Below are 17,371 nucleotides of genomic sequence, written 5' to 3' on the forward strand. Positions count from 1 at the left end.
AAAACTCATGTAGTCTGATGTCTGACACTATATATGCAATCCCCAGCTACAGATAGACTGACAGGTAGACACACACACACACAAACACACAATTCTAGCTATTAGGCTGTCCCTCAATCAAGATGGATTTTTCACAGCCTTAGATGCTTTTCCCATTTGAAAGCTGACCTCTCTCTCTCTCTCTCTCTCTCTCACACTCTCTCACCACCCTAACCCCCCCAACACAGTCAAAATCCTCCTTGTCTTCTAGACGGGGCCTTGGAGAGCTTGTGTTCACAATTCATACTGTCAGATGTGTTTACCTAACACAGGACACAGCCTGCATTAATTTACTGCTGTTTGACTGTTTCTTCCCTCCTCACCTTTCATTTTTTCTTTTTTTTTTATCTCATCCTTTCTATCTCAGTTTTTTGTTGTAGTTTCAGGCTTGCTCTGATTATACCAAGTGGTTGGCTTGTATCTTGGCCTTCACGCCCCTCGTGGGTATGTTATATATCACCCCAGACTGTAATAAAGGTGCTACCTTTTATTGTCATTTCTCCCTCACTTTACCAGGCTTTGTTCATTTGATCCAGGAGTGGTGTGTGTGTGTGTGTGTGTGTGTGTGTGTGTGTGAGAGAGAGAGAGAGAGAGAGAGAGAGAGAGATGCGTTTGTCTGGCTATGTACATCTGTGAGAAAAAGGAAGTCTGAAAGGGGTCATAAAAGACTAATAGTGTCAACAAACAAAAGTTTTGAAAATGAAAAATCACACTGTTCGTGTGTGTGTGTGTGTGTGTGTGTGTGTGTGTGTGTGTGTGTGTGTGTGTGTGTGCGTGCGTGTGTGTGTGTTTTAGAAAAAAAGGCCTCAGTTGGCAGCTGCTGTGTTATTTCCTTGGATTCCCCCAGTCTGTTGTACATCACTGTCATACTTGTCTGCTGTAAAGACATGAACCAGCTGCCTTACTACTATGTGAGGGTACTCATCTGTGTGTTCTGCCTTCCCGCTGTTTGTGTGTGTGTGTGTGTGTGTGTGTATGCACTTATTTATGCATTCCCTCACCCTGTGACCCATGTACTGTATTGAAGTTTACCGTGATTTTGAGAGAAAGTGTGTGTTTGCTACTGCAAACACATTCTCACAGTTTGGCTACCCATAACCCGTAAAGTTGCATCCAGCAATAGGAATAGATATGAGGTTGACAAAACTGTTTTTTATGAAAACGAGGGTCAGAGGTCACCCACGTCTGTGCATCCAAACACCGAAAACGCCGCGCTGATGCAATTCTGTAGTGGTGGTGTGTAATTCCATTTCATCAAATCTCTCCACAGTCAAGTATTTCCACATGGACTGCCTGAGGAGTTCACACTGGTCTTCACCCTGCTGTTGAAAGCCAAGGCTCTGAGGGATAACATCTACCTTTTTCAGATCTCTGATGAGCAAGGGTACCCAAAGGTACAGAATCATATTCCTTCGATCTTCGTTCTGCTAAGACGGCGGTCACAGTTTGTACATAATCGCCTCGTTATTGGTTAAATTAATTATTTAAACGTATTCTAGCTGTTAGATTCCACAGTAATTTGCTTCCACATAAATGTATGCAATCAGTAAACATCCATTTTGAATTAGTTTCTTTTTATAATGACATTACTGCTCCATCATTTTTTAATTGTGTTTTCTTGATCAAATGATTATGTATGATCTAATTGTAATTATGTTTGTTTATGAAACACAGCACATGGAGTTTTAACTTGGCAAATCTCGATAAAATGTTGTCTTATACATTACTATAAGTACTCGTTCTAATATGTGATCATTTCTATTTATCGTTTCCAATGGACTTGTACGGCAGACAATCTACATAATCTAATACTAATGATTTAAATACGTGATGTTACTTATCCCGCCTCTGCCCTGATTGCCTTCTGGTTTCCTCCCCCAGTTCAAAGACTGATTGTTATAGGCTGATTGGCATCTCTAAATTGTCTGTAGTTTGTGAATGGGTGTGAGTGTGCCCTGCGATGGGTTGACACCCTATACAGGGTGTCCCCTGCCTTGTACCCCGAGCTCCCTGGGATAGGCTCCAGCCTCCCCACGACCCTGTGTAGGATAAGTGATACAGAAAATCAGCTTGTAGCCTAGGGGAGGAAACTGGAGTTCCCGGAGGAAGCCCCCGAAGCACAGGGATTTGAACCCACAACCCCGTCAGTTGTAGGCATCGTGCTAACCAGTAATCCACCATGGCTGAGGTGTTCATAGGTCTGAAAATGTGCTCGTTCAGAACTACAACAATGAACAACAATTGGTAAACATGTGCATAGACATCACATCAGCACAGGCAACATGGAGTCTGTGCTAAATAAATTATTAGATATTGATATTTGATTTTTCAAATCCAGTGTTCTTTTTTTTTTTCTTTGTCAGTCACTATAGCTTAGCCCAGTTTGCACCTTGTGGTTCAGATCTACAAAAAAGCACACTCAAAATACACAGGACTTTTTGGTTCACTCCCTGCAGTCAGGTCAATGAAGGGTCAAATCGCTTTCTCACTGCAATCGGACCATGCGAGAGTTCACGTAGAACCAGACTGAGACCACCTCACTCTCAGAGTGCAATTGCCTTGTTCTCACCTGCGCAAATGAACCACACTGAGGGACAAAGCACAACCAAAAAAAATTGTTTGAAATAAATGGCATAAGAGTCATCAGAGATTTTATGTATGTATATATTCAGTGCTGATGAATGGCTGTGTATGTGCATTATTACAATACTTTCAGGCTTGCACTTTTTAAAGTACCATTAAATCAACAGAGAAGACAAATCTTTAATTGAAGCTATGTGTGAGACAATTAATCAAAACATGCCTCCAGTCTTTCTCTATGATACGGATACAGGTTATTGGTCTGTGCTCTATCGTTCGCTCCAACATTCACCATTAATTTCGAGAAGAATCTTTCATTAAACCTCATCATGTGAAGTAAAACAACAGGTGCCCATTTATCGCCTCGCTGATAATTAGAGCTTAAAGACCTCTGATGCTAATGAGCTAGAACTAAACCTTAACCCTTATTCAGGCTGTTCTGTGCTGTTTAAAATGTACAAATGAACCTAAGGAATTAAAGTTTAATCCTTTTTTGATGTCTTTCCTTTACGCAGCTCTCGCTGGACCTGAGCGGGCCGGAAGGCACGCTGGCACTGCGGACATCCTTTGCGGATGAGGATGCCTCTACAACAGGGTGTGTGTTCGATGGAGAAGGTGTAGAGTCTCTGATGGATCTGCGCTGGCACAAAGTAGCTCTGAGTGTGCAGAGGAGCGCGGCATCACTTCACGTGGACTGCAGCTCTATTGAGACGAAGCCACTGGAGTCTCGGGGCCATGTCCCAATAACCGGACACACGCTGATGTTTATGAGGGCCACCAATGCCGCGCCTGTGGAGGTATAATGCTCTGTGTAGTATGCAGCCAAAGAATGTCCCATTTGCTTATCGTATTTTATTTGGCACAATTGTAACGTGTTTTTTTAAAATACATCCAAGGTTCTGGAAGTATGGAAATATATGGAATCGAAAAGCAGAAATGGAAGAGAATAAAGTAAAATGGGGCAAAATTAAACGTTACGGGTCGAAATCCACAATTTTTTGACATTTCCATTTTTTCATGTTCCAAATTGCATTTTATTCTTTCCCTTTTCCCAATGTAGTTAATGACAGATTTTGTAGTTTTGACAGATTGTTTTTTGTTTTGTTTTTCGCAAAAGGAAACGGCAAAAATGTCTTCTTTTTTTTTTTAACCTCAATAATTAACGAAATATGACATTTTTAAGATGATGGCAGAGTGGGTGCGGAGATATCATTAGAATAAACAATAAATCTAATGCGCTGAAAAAAATTTTTTTTTAGAATTTGAGAGCCGAGCACCAAATTTCACAATTGAAAAAAAAGAGCACTGTTCTACGTTGAGTAAAAATAAAAATAAAAATATTTGGACCCATTTTGACCCAGCGTAACAGTTAACATGGAGTGGAATTGCCTGTGTTACCTTGTGTGGCAGAAAATAAATAAATAAATACTACCCCCCACCCCCACCCCACACTCACACCTCCCAAAAAAAAAAAAAAAAAAAACGGTGGCAGCTGACTTCCTGCTCCCCTGCTAATTGTGCAGAACATTACTAATGGTGTAGAAATATTGCTTCCTGAGCACTGGCTACCTGCAGGCTCAGCCCTGGGCTTTCGGATGTGTGTGTTCTGGAAGGTTATCTAAGGAAATGTCTGCAGAAGGATAACCACAGGCACTGGTCCTTTGGGCTCATGTTAGTCAGCTCTGTAAAAACATGATGAAACCAGACCTGAAGAGACTGTCTTAACAAGCATCACCCATGATTTATTGATCGATCCTCACTTCTAAATCAAATGAAGTCCAGACACATGCCCAGTTGAATGATCAATTAGGTGGTCATATGTACTGTAAGTGCATACTCACACATCATTTAAATAAAATGTGTGGCTCAACTGATTGCTTACTTGCTTACTTATGAATTGACTGTTCATATATATATATATATATATATATATATATATATATATATACACACAGAATATATATATATTAATGTTATAATTAATGTTGCGTTGGAGCACAGCATGTACAGTGGTGCTTGAAAGTTTGTGAACCCTTTAGAATTTTCTGTATTTCTGCATAAATATGACCTAAAGCGTCATCAGATTTTCACCCAATTATACAAATGAGACAAAAATATTATACTTGGTCATTTATTTATTGAGAAAAATGATCCAATAGTGCATATCTGTGAGTGACAAGAAGTTGAGAAGTTACCCTGGTGACCTTGTGAACTATTACACGTCTTGCTCTTGGAGTGATCTTTATTGGTCGACCACTCCTGGGGAGGGTAACAGTTTCCTCCATTTGTACGCAGTCTGTCCGACTGTGGATTGGTGGAGTCCAAACTATTTAGAGATGCTTTTGTAACCTTTTGCAGCCTGATGAACATCAACAACTCTGTTTCTGAGGTCCTCAGAAATCTCGCATATGTAAACAAAATAATTAACAATTGGATGTATTTATAGCCCGTGTTCAAAAGTTCAGTCAATATTTATGTTGGGAAAGTTCCTCATGTTCAGAATCATGTTACACATTTGCTTAAGTTCTGGGCATCCCATTCAGATTAGTTAATTCATGTCTCTGAGATTGGCAGATTTTCCTTTGGTAGAAGCATCATGGCTTCTTCCCTCATTATTCAGCAGTTTATAAAATAGCACTTGATTAAATACATCCTGTAATTTATATTGTAGGATGACAGTTAATTGTGAGCACAAATTAATGTCATGAGATACTAAATCGAGGTCATGGAATCATAATGTGTTTGTAGGCCGAAGATTATTTTATCTTGCGATTTTGTGAAATTTATAAAATATTTCCAATGTTTTCCTTTAACTTGATGTGCTCCTGATAAAGAGATCATCCCCACAGTTTAAAAGGATACGCTGAGTGAACACATATCTGGCTACCCTTACAGCTTTATTTAATTTAATTAATATTTTTATCTACAAAATATTCTTTCAGTCCTCGAGATAAGCAGTGTTTCCCATTAAGATGTTGTTTAAGGGTGAATACTATTAATTAATGAAAAGTGTCATATTTGTGTATATAATATTTGCCTTGAATGACATTCCATAGTTTTTTTTTTGAGTGCAATTAAAACATAACTTAAATTTCAGGGTGACATATTGTGGTTACATCACTCTGTCAGACAGTGGAGTTGGACTTAATATTGCTCCTCACTCAAGCCAATATCGCACAAGTCCAAGGTCAGAATCGCATGTAACAAATGGTGCGTCTCAATCAGCTCCCTAGCTCCCTAGGTCGTGAATCAATATATTGTGTACACGAGTTGGGGCACTGGTAAGGACCCTGGCTCATTACACTCTGGGACACTAATAACTCAATTTCCGGCAACATGACTATGTACTTGCATTGTAAAACGTCACCAAAAATGTAAAACTTCTTTTTAAAAGATTTGTTTTATATGTCATCTAAATTTGTTCGCTTAATCCCACATATTTCTGTCATGGTACTTCAAGTAAGATTGTAGGCAAGCTAATAGATTTACAAAAAAAAAAAAATCATTAAACACTTAAAAGTCGTTAAACTGTATATAGAATGTAAATTAAAGTTAAAAATCGCTAAAGTCAGTAATCATTTGAGAGCTACAACAGTGATAACAAGCTACTTACAATTGAAGACAACATTGGCTGAGAGTTCGTCCGCCATTTATTTGAGCTGAGAGGCTTCAGAAAACATGACGTCATTTCCAGTAAGGGAACATAGCATCGATGCTCCCTGGTTTTTGCTGTGCATTGTGGGATTTTTAGGGAGTGAACATTCCAGTGCACTGGAAGGATTTTGCAATTGAGACAGCCCTTAAAATGGCCGACTCCCTGATCAGTGCCCTGATTACTGAACTACTGACACATCTGTTGTCTGCAGACTTTGTCCCACATCTCCAACACACATTCACACAGCCTAATTAATCCTACCTAAGTATCTAAGTAATTCTGAAGTCCATAGTTAAATCTGAGAGCTGCCTAAAAATCTGAATTTTTGTGTATTGAATTTTTGCAGCATGCAAAAAAAAAAAAAAAGATTGGCTCAACGGCAAAGCACTTGATGCGGATGCGGTGCTTATGCAAGCTGTCTGCATCTGTTTAACCTGCTAATAAACTCGCATAAATGAAAAGCAAGAAGTTCCACACCTACTCATGTCACATAGAGGTAGTTTGTATGAACCATGCATCCAGCAGCCTGTGACTTAAGCACTTAATTGAATCTCTCCACATGTTCTACTATTCTACTATGTTCTATTGTGCCAAATCTTTCTTTCCCAAATTTCTTTTTTCCCCAGGATTGTATTTATTTATTTTACAAATTTCTGCTTCTCAAATAACACATAAAGAAGTACGGTTGGTTCTTGTAATTTGGTTCTTATTAAAGCTTAATTAATCATCAGTAATGAAAAATAGAAATACAAAAATTAAACTGATGTTTGTTGGGTTTTTTTTTCTGTCAGATGGACATTCAGCAGGCGGTGGTGTACTGTGACCCGACTTTGGCCATCCAGGAAGCTTGCTGTGAAATTCCAGGAGCTCGGGTAAGTAGGTCTCAAATAAACACAGATGTGAAACTTACACTTTCCATTACAGTTACATTTTGGCTGATGGTTTTATACAAAAAATTATTTGGACAGGATACAACTGAGTAGTTGAGGATTAAAGATCTGTCTCATGGAACCAACATGGTAGCTTGGCAAGGTTTGGATTTGAACTCATGACCTTCCAATCAGTAGCCTAAAGCCTTAACCAGTGAGCCATTACTTTAAAAAAAAAAAAAAAAAAAACCTGGACATTGTAGAGAAAAAAATCATTTTGTACTGCACAAGATAAAGAAGATAAAGCATCTGCACATCAATAATTCTCACGTAGTAAAAATGGGGGGTGTTTGTAGGGGTTGGGGGTGGATTGTGGACAGTTTAAAATATTCCCCAGCCACCAAAACCTTAGTTTAAAGCAAATAATCAGTATTGAATTGAATCGAATTAGTTTCCATAAACATTGACTTTGGTAAACAAAAAAAAGTGTATCCATGATGTACAGAACCATTCTTGTTTTAAGATATATTGCAAAGACTGGGAGAGGGAAAATGAGATTAAGGAGTAGATAACGGCTGTACCAGTAGATGATAACATTTAGCAAATTCTGCAAATCAGAAATGTGTGCGCATCACTGCGAACTTGTTTTCCATGCAAAGGCTGAGAAAAGGAATGTGTCTCCCTTAGGCCTGTCCTGTCACGATAACTACTTTTGGATGATATATATTTCCCCAGAAATAATTGCAATATACAATATTATTGTCATTTTAAGACCATTTAATGCCACTGATATAATGATAATATAATGGCATAATAATGCAAGTACACCCTTTCAAAGAGCAATGAACTATTAATTTTTAAGAATATTCTAATAGACTTTGGAATTGGAATGTCAAGAAACAATATATATATCCTAAATAAATTAAACATAAATAAAATAAAACTTCACAACCAAAACAGAAAATGGACTCTAATACAATATTGTGAATTCTTTATGCTTTAGTTATTCACTGTACATATTTTAGTGCATTGTTAAAGCGTATTCACAACATGACCATTCTTAAGTTCTTAAGCGCCTTACTTAAGTTCACTTGTGCATTTGTGTCATTTTGTGCAGAAGCAAGTTGTAACATTAGGTTTTTATGTTGTGTATATGTCTGATTAACCTCATATGTGTATAGGATGCGTTTGTGTGAGTTAATTAACCCGCTTCAGTTTAAGCCGCTCAATCCTCGACATTGCCTACAACTGGATTTTTTGACACACTAAAACTATTCTTTATAAATGTTTCTTCTTCAAAAAGCATTGTTAGTGCATTGTTAATATCTTGCGTGTAATTTCAATTGTATGTTTTAATTAAAATCGGTGTAAGTGCTTTAAAACATTAAAGAGCCACCACCATATTTAAGCATGGGCATGAGGTACTTTTCCATAAGCCTAACTCTCTGTGTGCGCCAAAATCACATTGGTGTTTATTGCCAAAAAGCTCTCTTTTGGATCATCTGACCATAGGACCCGATCCCATTTGAAGTTCCAGTAATGTCTGGGAAACTGAAGATGCTGGAGTTTGTTTTTGGATGAGAGTAGAGGCTTTTTTCTTGAAACCCTTCCAGACAGCTTGTGGTGGTGTAGGTGACTTCAGATTGTAGTTTTAGAGACTTTCTGACCCCAAGATGCAACTAATTTCTGCAATTCTCCAGCTGTGATGCTTGTAAATTTTTGGCCACTTGAACCATCCTCTTCACAGTGCATTGAGACAATATAGACACGCGTCCAATTCCAGGTTTATTCATAACATTTCCAGTCGACTGGAACTTCTTAATTATTGCCCTGATGGGGAAATGAGCATTTTCAATGCTTGTCCTATTTTCTTATAGCCACTCCCCATTTTGTGAAGCTCAACAACCTTTTGCCACACATCACAGCTATATTTCTTGGTCTTACCCATTGTTATGAATGACTAAGGGAATTTGGCCTATGTGTTACCTCATATTTATACCCCTGTGAAACAGGAAGTCATGTTTGAACAATTTCCTGTTCCTGGCCACCCAGGTGTACTAAAGTAAGTGTAAAATATCATTGGAAATATACTTCAAATATATTTTTCTCATATGAATTCATAGGGGTGCCAATACTTGTGGCACACATATTTAACAAAGATTTTTTTTTTTATGAACTTGTGTTATTTGCAATTTTTTGATATCCATGAGAGCAGAGTATTTTTGTGATTTTTTTTTTTTTAAACAAAGTATAAAAAGGTTAAACAATAAAGACAATTTTTCACAGCCTTCTTTGCTCATATTTACTAAGGGTGCCAATATAATATTTTATATATATCTTTTTAGAACTGATGAATATAACTGATGAATAATAACGGCCTTTGATGGAGCAATCACATATTTGGACCCTGGCGTGTTTTTTAATAAATGTCACAATACATATTTGTGGAATAAATAATCAGTCATTAGTGAGCCTGTGGTTTTGTTTCCATCTCAATCAAATTATATAGAATAATGTATTTGTGTATAACAACATATAACACCTTGACGTTACAATAATTTCCTTGTTGTTAATCAAATTTTGATGGATTTGATTACCACAGGCGAGTGAGCTTGCATGGCATTAGTGTATGAGTGTACTGTATTTCTGTATGTGTGTGCAGCAGCTATGTATTTTTTCTTTTTTTTGTAATGAGGATATTTTATGGAAATGTTCTTTTAGAACAAAAATGCACAGTACTTTTTATTTATTCCTTTTAAAAAAAGTTGGCATGGAATTTATTTGAAAAATGGACCAAAATGCGGCTAATGTGTCATTTAAACTTCATTTTAGAAGCTTAGTCAGGCCGTACTGGCAAATTACCCCAATATATCGATAGTTTCGCTTGAACACACAGCAGCCAAGGTTTTTGTTTAAGAGTTAGAGAAAATGTGAGATTGTCTTCAGGAGAGAAATGAGTCTCATTAGGCACTGGACATGGACAATATTTTTTGCTGAATTATGCAGCGAGATGAGAATACCGGCATGGCTGCATGTAGGAAAGAAGTCTGGATGTGTGTGTTAGGGGGGTCAGAATGTCAAAACATCAGTTTTATTGTTTCAGACAAAGACCCAAGCAGTGTTGCATCATGGCATCAACTTACATAAGGATGTCCTGGGGCCAGGACTGGGCTTGAGTCATCCGTATTGAAAGGTTTTCTTTTTAAACAGGGACTAGAATGTCTTTTTTTCCCTGCAAAATTGATCAGAGCTTTGGCATTGTTCAGTTTTCTGAATTGCTAAGGTTCAGAGAAATATTTCGCTCCCATGGAGCTCCTGCCTATGCAAAAAGCAACCAGCCTTCTGTATAAAGACTAGAAATAGTCAAAATCAAGAGCTCAGGAAGTGCTTCATGTATAAGAGGAAAGGAGGCCACAGGAGAGAACACACACTCAGTTCTGCTCTGAAGTTTAGAACTAGGTGTGTTTTATGATCAGAAAGTAGACACGGCTAGTACAGCTCTGCTGATGCAATGAGTATCATACAACATTATGTCAGGTTTGTGATGTTACCAGAGTGGTGTGATACACCCCAGCATGAAGCATATTATTTTCCTATAACAGCGAATTGTGTTAATCTTCTGATACCATAACAATTTGCCAGTGATTTATTGATTATTATCAACTAGGCAGTCCATACCAGATTTCACAGAGTGAAAATCTTCTTTTGTGATTGTTGCGGCGAAAAATTCTTGATTTTGCTGCGGCTTTTTTCAAAATTTGCAATACAATTTGTTGAGTTTTTTGTGCTTTTTTTTTGCAGAAAACTACTTGAATTGGCAATATTGTTTTGCACCGTCTTTCGCAGTGATGTTTTTTTTTGGTAAATGGGTCCTTTTACAGTAGCTGTACTCATGTCCGATGCACGTGAGTTGAAGAGGGCTTTGGCTGAAAGCACATTGTGATGACGTGACATGATGCATCATGGCCCAAATTTGCAGATAAAATGTGATAATTTAGAAAAATTGCAACCTCTTCCGAATATTGCAGAATCGCAAAATCCTGGAGGGACTGAATAGTTATTAACTTGTTATTAACTAAATACTGAGCGTTACATTTAACATTATGGAACGTCTGTGAAACAAGTTCATTCCTGTTATCTCTTACGTTATAGTTGCTGTAAACAGTCGTTCCCAAAGCAGCCTTTTTGTTTCTCTGTCTTAATAAAAAGTTGGGGCGCACGGTGGCTTAGTGGTTAGCCTCACACGCCTCACCCTCGCCAGAGTTGGGGGTTCAATTCCCACCATGGCCCTGTGTGTGCGGAGTTTGCATGTTCTCCCCGTGCTGTGGGGGTTTTCTCCGGGTACTCCAGTTTCCTCCCCCAGTCCAAAGACATGCATGGTAGGCTGATTGGCGAGTCCAAAGTGTCCATAGTGTATGAATGGGTGTGTGAGTGTGTATGTGATTGTGCCCTGCGATGGATTGCCACCTTGTCCAGGGTGTACCCCGCCTTGTGCCCGATGCTCCCTGGGATAGGCTCCAGGTTTCCCCATGACCCTGAAAAGGAGTAAGCAGTATAGAAGATGGATGGTAGGATGAATAAAAAGTTTTTTAAAAATTCAGCTCGTCATGTTACCAAGAAACCAGAAAGTGTAAACAAAGCACAGGAATTGTTCCATAAATGTTATATAAATGTCTCCTAAGAGAAAAAAACAATCTATTTATATAAGCCTTACATTATGCCGAGCTTTCGTCAAGTCCCTGTGTATGAGCTGTTGCTATAGAAACCACAATGGATTAGAACTAGTGCATTCATGTAAACCTAGCATTTATGTTCCAGACAGAACTGCTGTCAGAGCTGCTGTTATAGAAAATTAATCCACACCTTCTAATTTGAGAATTCAACATTAACAATTCGCATAAAATAGAAAATAATCCTGCTTACATTTAAATCACTTCACGGTTTGGCACCTTGCTGTCTTAGTGAACTGATTCCCCCCTACAGCCCGGCCTGCTCTCTCAGGTCCTCTGGGCTCGGACACCATTCTGTCCCTAGATCTCGTCTCTCTACTATGGGTGGCAGGTCTTTCACTATCGTAGCACGGAAAATCTGGAATTCACTCCCTCTGACTCTTTGCAGCATCACATCCATCTCTGAGTTCAAACCTCAACTTAAAACATATCCGCTTTCTCAGTGTTATTTGTCCTGTCCATGTGTTGCTATGTGTTTTGCTCTCAGTGACTGAACTATCTGCATTGTGTTTCACATTTTGTGTTTGTCCATGATTGTTCATTGTTTATGTATTATTGTGTTACTACTGTAAAGCATCCTTGAGCTCTGGAAAAGCACTATATAAATTATTATTATTATTATTATTATTATTATTATTATTAAGAGTGCTGTGGTATAACAGCAAAATATTTCATGTATTCATGGATCTCCATGCATTATTTGGGAAGGCAGGCGTGTTCATTGTAACCGTGACGCTACTACTCCCAGTCAAACATTTTAATGAGCCTTTTTAATGAGCCCTAGATCTTCAGAGCGTGGTGTTCTGTTGGGGCATATGCTCAGGGCTCCCTGTGAGCAGAGTTTAAAATGGAAACAAGGGCAACAGATGCCCCTAAACAAACTTCAGGAAAAAAAAGATCTCTCAACAGTTTGCCTTGTCAAGTTTCATAAAGGGAAGGAAGCGGTGTCTGTGTCACATGGCGAGAGGGTTGCAGACATTTTTAAAATGTGTTTTGAACCCTCATCAGAGACAGGTGGTGTGATTTTTTTTTTTTTTTTTTTTTTTTTGCTCGTAACTATGCATACAGAATTTTGGCAGGCTTCCCACACTTCAGATTTGGATAGGGAACAATCTTATCAGCATAGTTTGTTAAATAGCCTTTGATTTCTTTTCAGTGCCCCCCAGATGCCCCTAAGAGTCGTCGAGCAGCCGAGAACCTTGTGGAAATTCTACCCAACCCTTTCAGCCAGGTAGGTGTGACTGCACTTGAACAAACTTGCAACAAAACTGCACCCTTATTAGACATTATACCTCAAAAACAACAAGTGTATTACAACCTCTGGCAAAAAGTATGGAATCACCACACTTAGAGGATGCTCATTTAGATTTTTTTACTTCATAGCAAATAAATAAAGCACAGATATGACAGACAATCATGTTTGTTTAATTGCTGAACATTCTGGCTTCATGAAACATATCTCAAACAAATTAAATTCAATTGTTTTAATGAATGGCATATTTTTTTTCTTTGGACTTAATAAAAACTACATTCTCCATCAAGCTGGTTCCAACTTTCTCGAATAGTGGTGGACAGATCAGCTTTGCAGAATGGAGCCAATTTTTAAAAATTCTACCACAAATTTTCAATCGGATTGAGAGCCGGACTGTTTGCTGGCCATGTCGTTAAGTTGATATGCCTTTCCTGAAGAAAAGCTTTAACATTCTTTGCTCTGTGACAAGATTATCACCTTGGTCTACTCGTATGTTTTCCTTTTATAACCTTCCCATTTTGTTTATACTTGCGCCAGATTTTAGGAACAGCTGACTGGGAACAACCAACATCTTTTGCTACACTCCATGTTGGATTTCCTTCTTGAAGGAGTTTCCATTTTTTCAATTGACAGCCAGCTCTCTTGTTGGGGCCATGTTTCCATTCAGAAAGTCCAAGGTTAATGTCTGTAAACACTCTTTAAGGTCTTTTAAGATCTCTTTAACTGCAGACTAATTTTTAGACTTGCATTTTTAGACTTGTGCTGGTATTTGTTTAAGAACTGCAAATTACAAGGTGATTCCATAATTTTTTCCTCAACATTGAGTCATTTCATATATTTTTTCTCTGATTGATCTGGGGGAAAAAATGTCATTAATTAAAATTATTTTATTGAACTTGATTGAGGTACAGTGCATCCGGAAAGTATTCACAGCGCTTCACTTTTTCCACATTTTGTTATGTTACAGCCTTATTCCAAAATGGATTCAATTCATTATTTTCCTCAAAATTCTACAAACAATACCCCATAATGACAGCGTGAAAGAAGTTTGTTTGAAATCTTTGCAGATGTAATCAAAATAAAAAACAAAAAAAGTATTCACAGCCTTTGCCATGACACTCAAAATTGAGCTCAGGTGCATCCTGTTTCCACTGATCATCCTTGAGATGTTTCTATAACTCGATTGGAGTCCACCTGTGGTAAATTCGGTTTATTGGACATGATTTGGAAAGGCACACACCTGTCTATATAAGGTCCAACAGTTAACAATGCATGTCAGAGCACAAACCAAGCCATAAGGTCCAAGGAATTGTCTGTAGACCTCCGAGACAGGATTGTGTCGAGGCACAGATCTGGGGAAGGGTACAGACACATTTCTGCAGCACTGAAGGTCCCAATGAGCACAGTGGCCTCCATCATCCGTAAATGGAAGAAGTTTGGAACTACCAGGACTCTTTCTAGAGCTGGCCACCCGGCCAAACTGAGAAGGGCCTTAGTCAGGGAGGTGACCAAAAACCCGATGGTAGCTCTGACAGAGCTCCAGCATGTCTCTGTGGAGAGAGGAGAACCTTCCAGAAGAACAACCATCTCTGCAGCACTCCACCAATCAGGCCTGTATGGTAGAGTGGACAGCTGGAAGTCACTCCTCAGTAAAAGGCTGTCATGTGACAGCCCGCCTGGAGTTTGCCAAAAGGCACCTGAAAGACTCTCAGACCAAGACCAAGACAAAGATTGAACGCTTTGGCCTGAATGGCAAGCGTCATGTCTGGAGGAAACTAGGCACCACTCATCACCTGGCCAATACCATCCCTACAGTGAAGCATGGTGGTGGCAGCATCATGCTTTGGGAATGTTTTTCAGCGGCAGGAACTGGGAGACTAGTCAGGATCGAGGGAAAGATGAATGCAGCAATGTACAGAGACATCCTTGATGAAAACCTGCTCCAGAGCGCTCTGGACCTCAGACTGGGGAGAAGGTTAATCTTCCAACAGGACAACAACCCTAAACACACAGCCAAGATAACGAAGGAGTGGCTACAGGACAACTCTGTGAATGTTCTTGAGTGGCCCAGCCAGAGCCCAGACTTGAACCCGATTGAACATCTCTGGAGAGATCTGAAAATGGCTGTGTACCGACGTTCCCATCCAACCTGATGGAGCTTGAGAGGTCCTGCAAAGAAGAATGGAAGAAACTGCCCAAAAATAGGTGTGCCAAGCTTGTAGCATCATACTCAAAAAGACTTGAGGCTGTAATTGGTGCCAAAGGTGCTTCAACAAAGTATTGAGCAAAGGCTGTGAATACTTGTGTACATGTGCTTTTCTTGTTTTTTATTTGTAATAAATTTGCAAAGATTTCAAACAAGCTTCTTTCACGTTGTCGAATTTTGAGGAAAATAATGAATTGAATCCATTTTGGAATAAGGCTGTAACATAACAAAATGTGGAAAAAGTGAAGCGCTGTGAATACTTTCCGGATGCACTGTATGTTTGTAAGGGGTTGTAAATATGTAAAGAATAAAACATAATGGGGAGTGCTGATATTGGAAATAATCAATGACTGGGTGGTGTGGTGTGGTTACCATTATCACCTCGAATTTTCCTATTAGTAATTTATTCCTCATATACCACAGCAACTTAAAATATTTAACTTAATTTAACTTAAAATATTTGACTTAAACAAAGAATATTTATTTATTTATTTGTTACAGAATGAAACTTCATTTCTGTTCACTTCAATTTTTATCCATTTATAGTTACTTTATATTTGTTAGATTATATTTATAAATGGACTGTGGACCATACAAAGCATTGATGATGCATGATAATGAAAGAGTGTCTTTAAGAAATGCTTAACCCCTGGACCTTCTTTAGATGGTTTTGATTAAGTCATTGTGTAAAGAATGTAGCTCACTTCACAAAGCCCAGAAAACAGAACCCTAGCTTGCATAAGTCTGTGTGCAGATGAAAAATCTGCTGTTTGTTATCTGTAGAACGAGAGCTGAAGACATGAGTGTAAAACCAAAGTTATGTCTATGCTGCAGTTAACATAATCAAGCTATCCACCATGACATGATCCATCATAACCCTGAGCAGGATAATGCACTTACTGAATATGAATGAAGACCATTATCAGACTTACAGGCATGCATGTTGGCAGGTGAATAATCTGCTTTACCAGTGATATGTGGGCCAGATTATAGTTTTCATATGTCTTTTGTTTTTCCCAATTCCTTGCCTTATTTTTTAGTATTTCTCTGGCTTTCTCATTCCCTTTATCACTTGCTACCTTTGTCTATTTTGCATTCAGAGTGAATTGTTGCTCCTTGCTCATCTCCCCTTCTGTTAATGACTTGAGTGTGTGCCCTGTTCCCAGCTGCAATCTATTTGTTCTCCGATGGCTCAGCTTGCACTGCAAATAAAGCTGCTCCTAACATGCCTTTTACAAACCAGAGGTTCAGCTCAGCAGTTATTAGCGTATATAAACCCATTGAACTTGGGTCCCTTTCTCTTTCTTCCTCTCTCTCTCTCTCTCTCTCTCTCTCTCTCTCTCGCTGTCTGTCTGTCTGTCTGTCTGTCTGTCTGTCTCTCTCTCTCACTCCACCCTCCTCAAGACTTTTTTTTTTTCCAAGGCCAATCTAAATAGGCCAACTTTTTGTTTTGTTTGCATATTGTTTTCTGCCAGAACCTATTCATCAGCCAACAAAGGCTCTGGAAATCAAATGTTGCAACTCGTAACACCGATTACCGTACTTTGAATTCTTGAAAATACACCTTTGGAGGACATAGGTCTTTGGAATTGTGTTGTGTTGTGTGTTGCAGAGCTGAGGAAAGGTATAATCATGTGATAGATGTTTGCCCCCCTTTCCAGAGTGAGAAAGCAGTAATGGATTTAAAGCTCTGTTGTTGCCTATGAAAATAAGCAGGACCAACCACAGGCTGAAAATTGAGAATTCGGGGTGTTCGAAACAATATGCCACATCACAGACTGGCAACTCTGTCCAGAGAAATTATTTCTAAAGGAAGTTAAATTCAGTATTAATTTTGCTGAATACGTGATAGACAGTTCATCCAATGTAGCTCAGGCTGCTCCAAGTACTAATTGAATTCCTCCTTATTATTAAAATATGCATGGGCAAGGATTTTAACAGTGTAGGTAATATAGTGTCCTCACATGCTTGCATTAGCTTACATTACAATGCTTACATTAGTTTACTGCCTACTTTAGCTAATAATGTTGTGGGGAGTTT

At 38.7% G+C, this 17,371-nt stretch overlaps 1 protein-coding gene across 4 annotated transcripts in view; it reads left to right on the plus strand.

The window, feature by feature from the left end:
* col16a1 (collagen, type XVI, alpha 1) overlaps window positions 1–17,371 on the plus strand; it is a 102,502-nt gene that overhangs the window by 27,530 nt on the left and 57,601 nt on the right. For all 4 annotated transcript variants that reach the window (XM_053638509.1, XM_053638510.1, XM_053638512.1 and 1 more), the window contains exons 5-8: window positions 1,310–1,433; window positions 3,135–3,416; window positions 7,066–7,146; window positions 13,030–13,104. In XM_053638509.1, the coding sequence (XP_053494484.1) occupies window positions 1,310–1,433; window positions 3,135–3,416; window positions 7,066–7,146; window positions 13,030–13,104 (562 nt within the window). The remainder of the gene's footprint in view (window positions 1–1,309; window positions 1,434–3,134; window positions 3,417–7,065; window positions 7,147–13,029; window positions 13,105–17,371) is intronic.

This window comes from Ictalurus furcatus, chromosome 12 (genome assembly GCF_023375685.1).
Source record: "Ictalurus furcatus strain D&B chromosome 12, Billie_1.0, whole genome shotgun sequence".
NCBI lineage: Eukaryota > Metazoa > Chordata > Actinopteri > Siluriformes > Ictaluridae > Ictalurus > Ictalurus furcatus.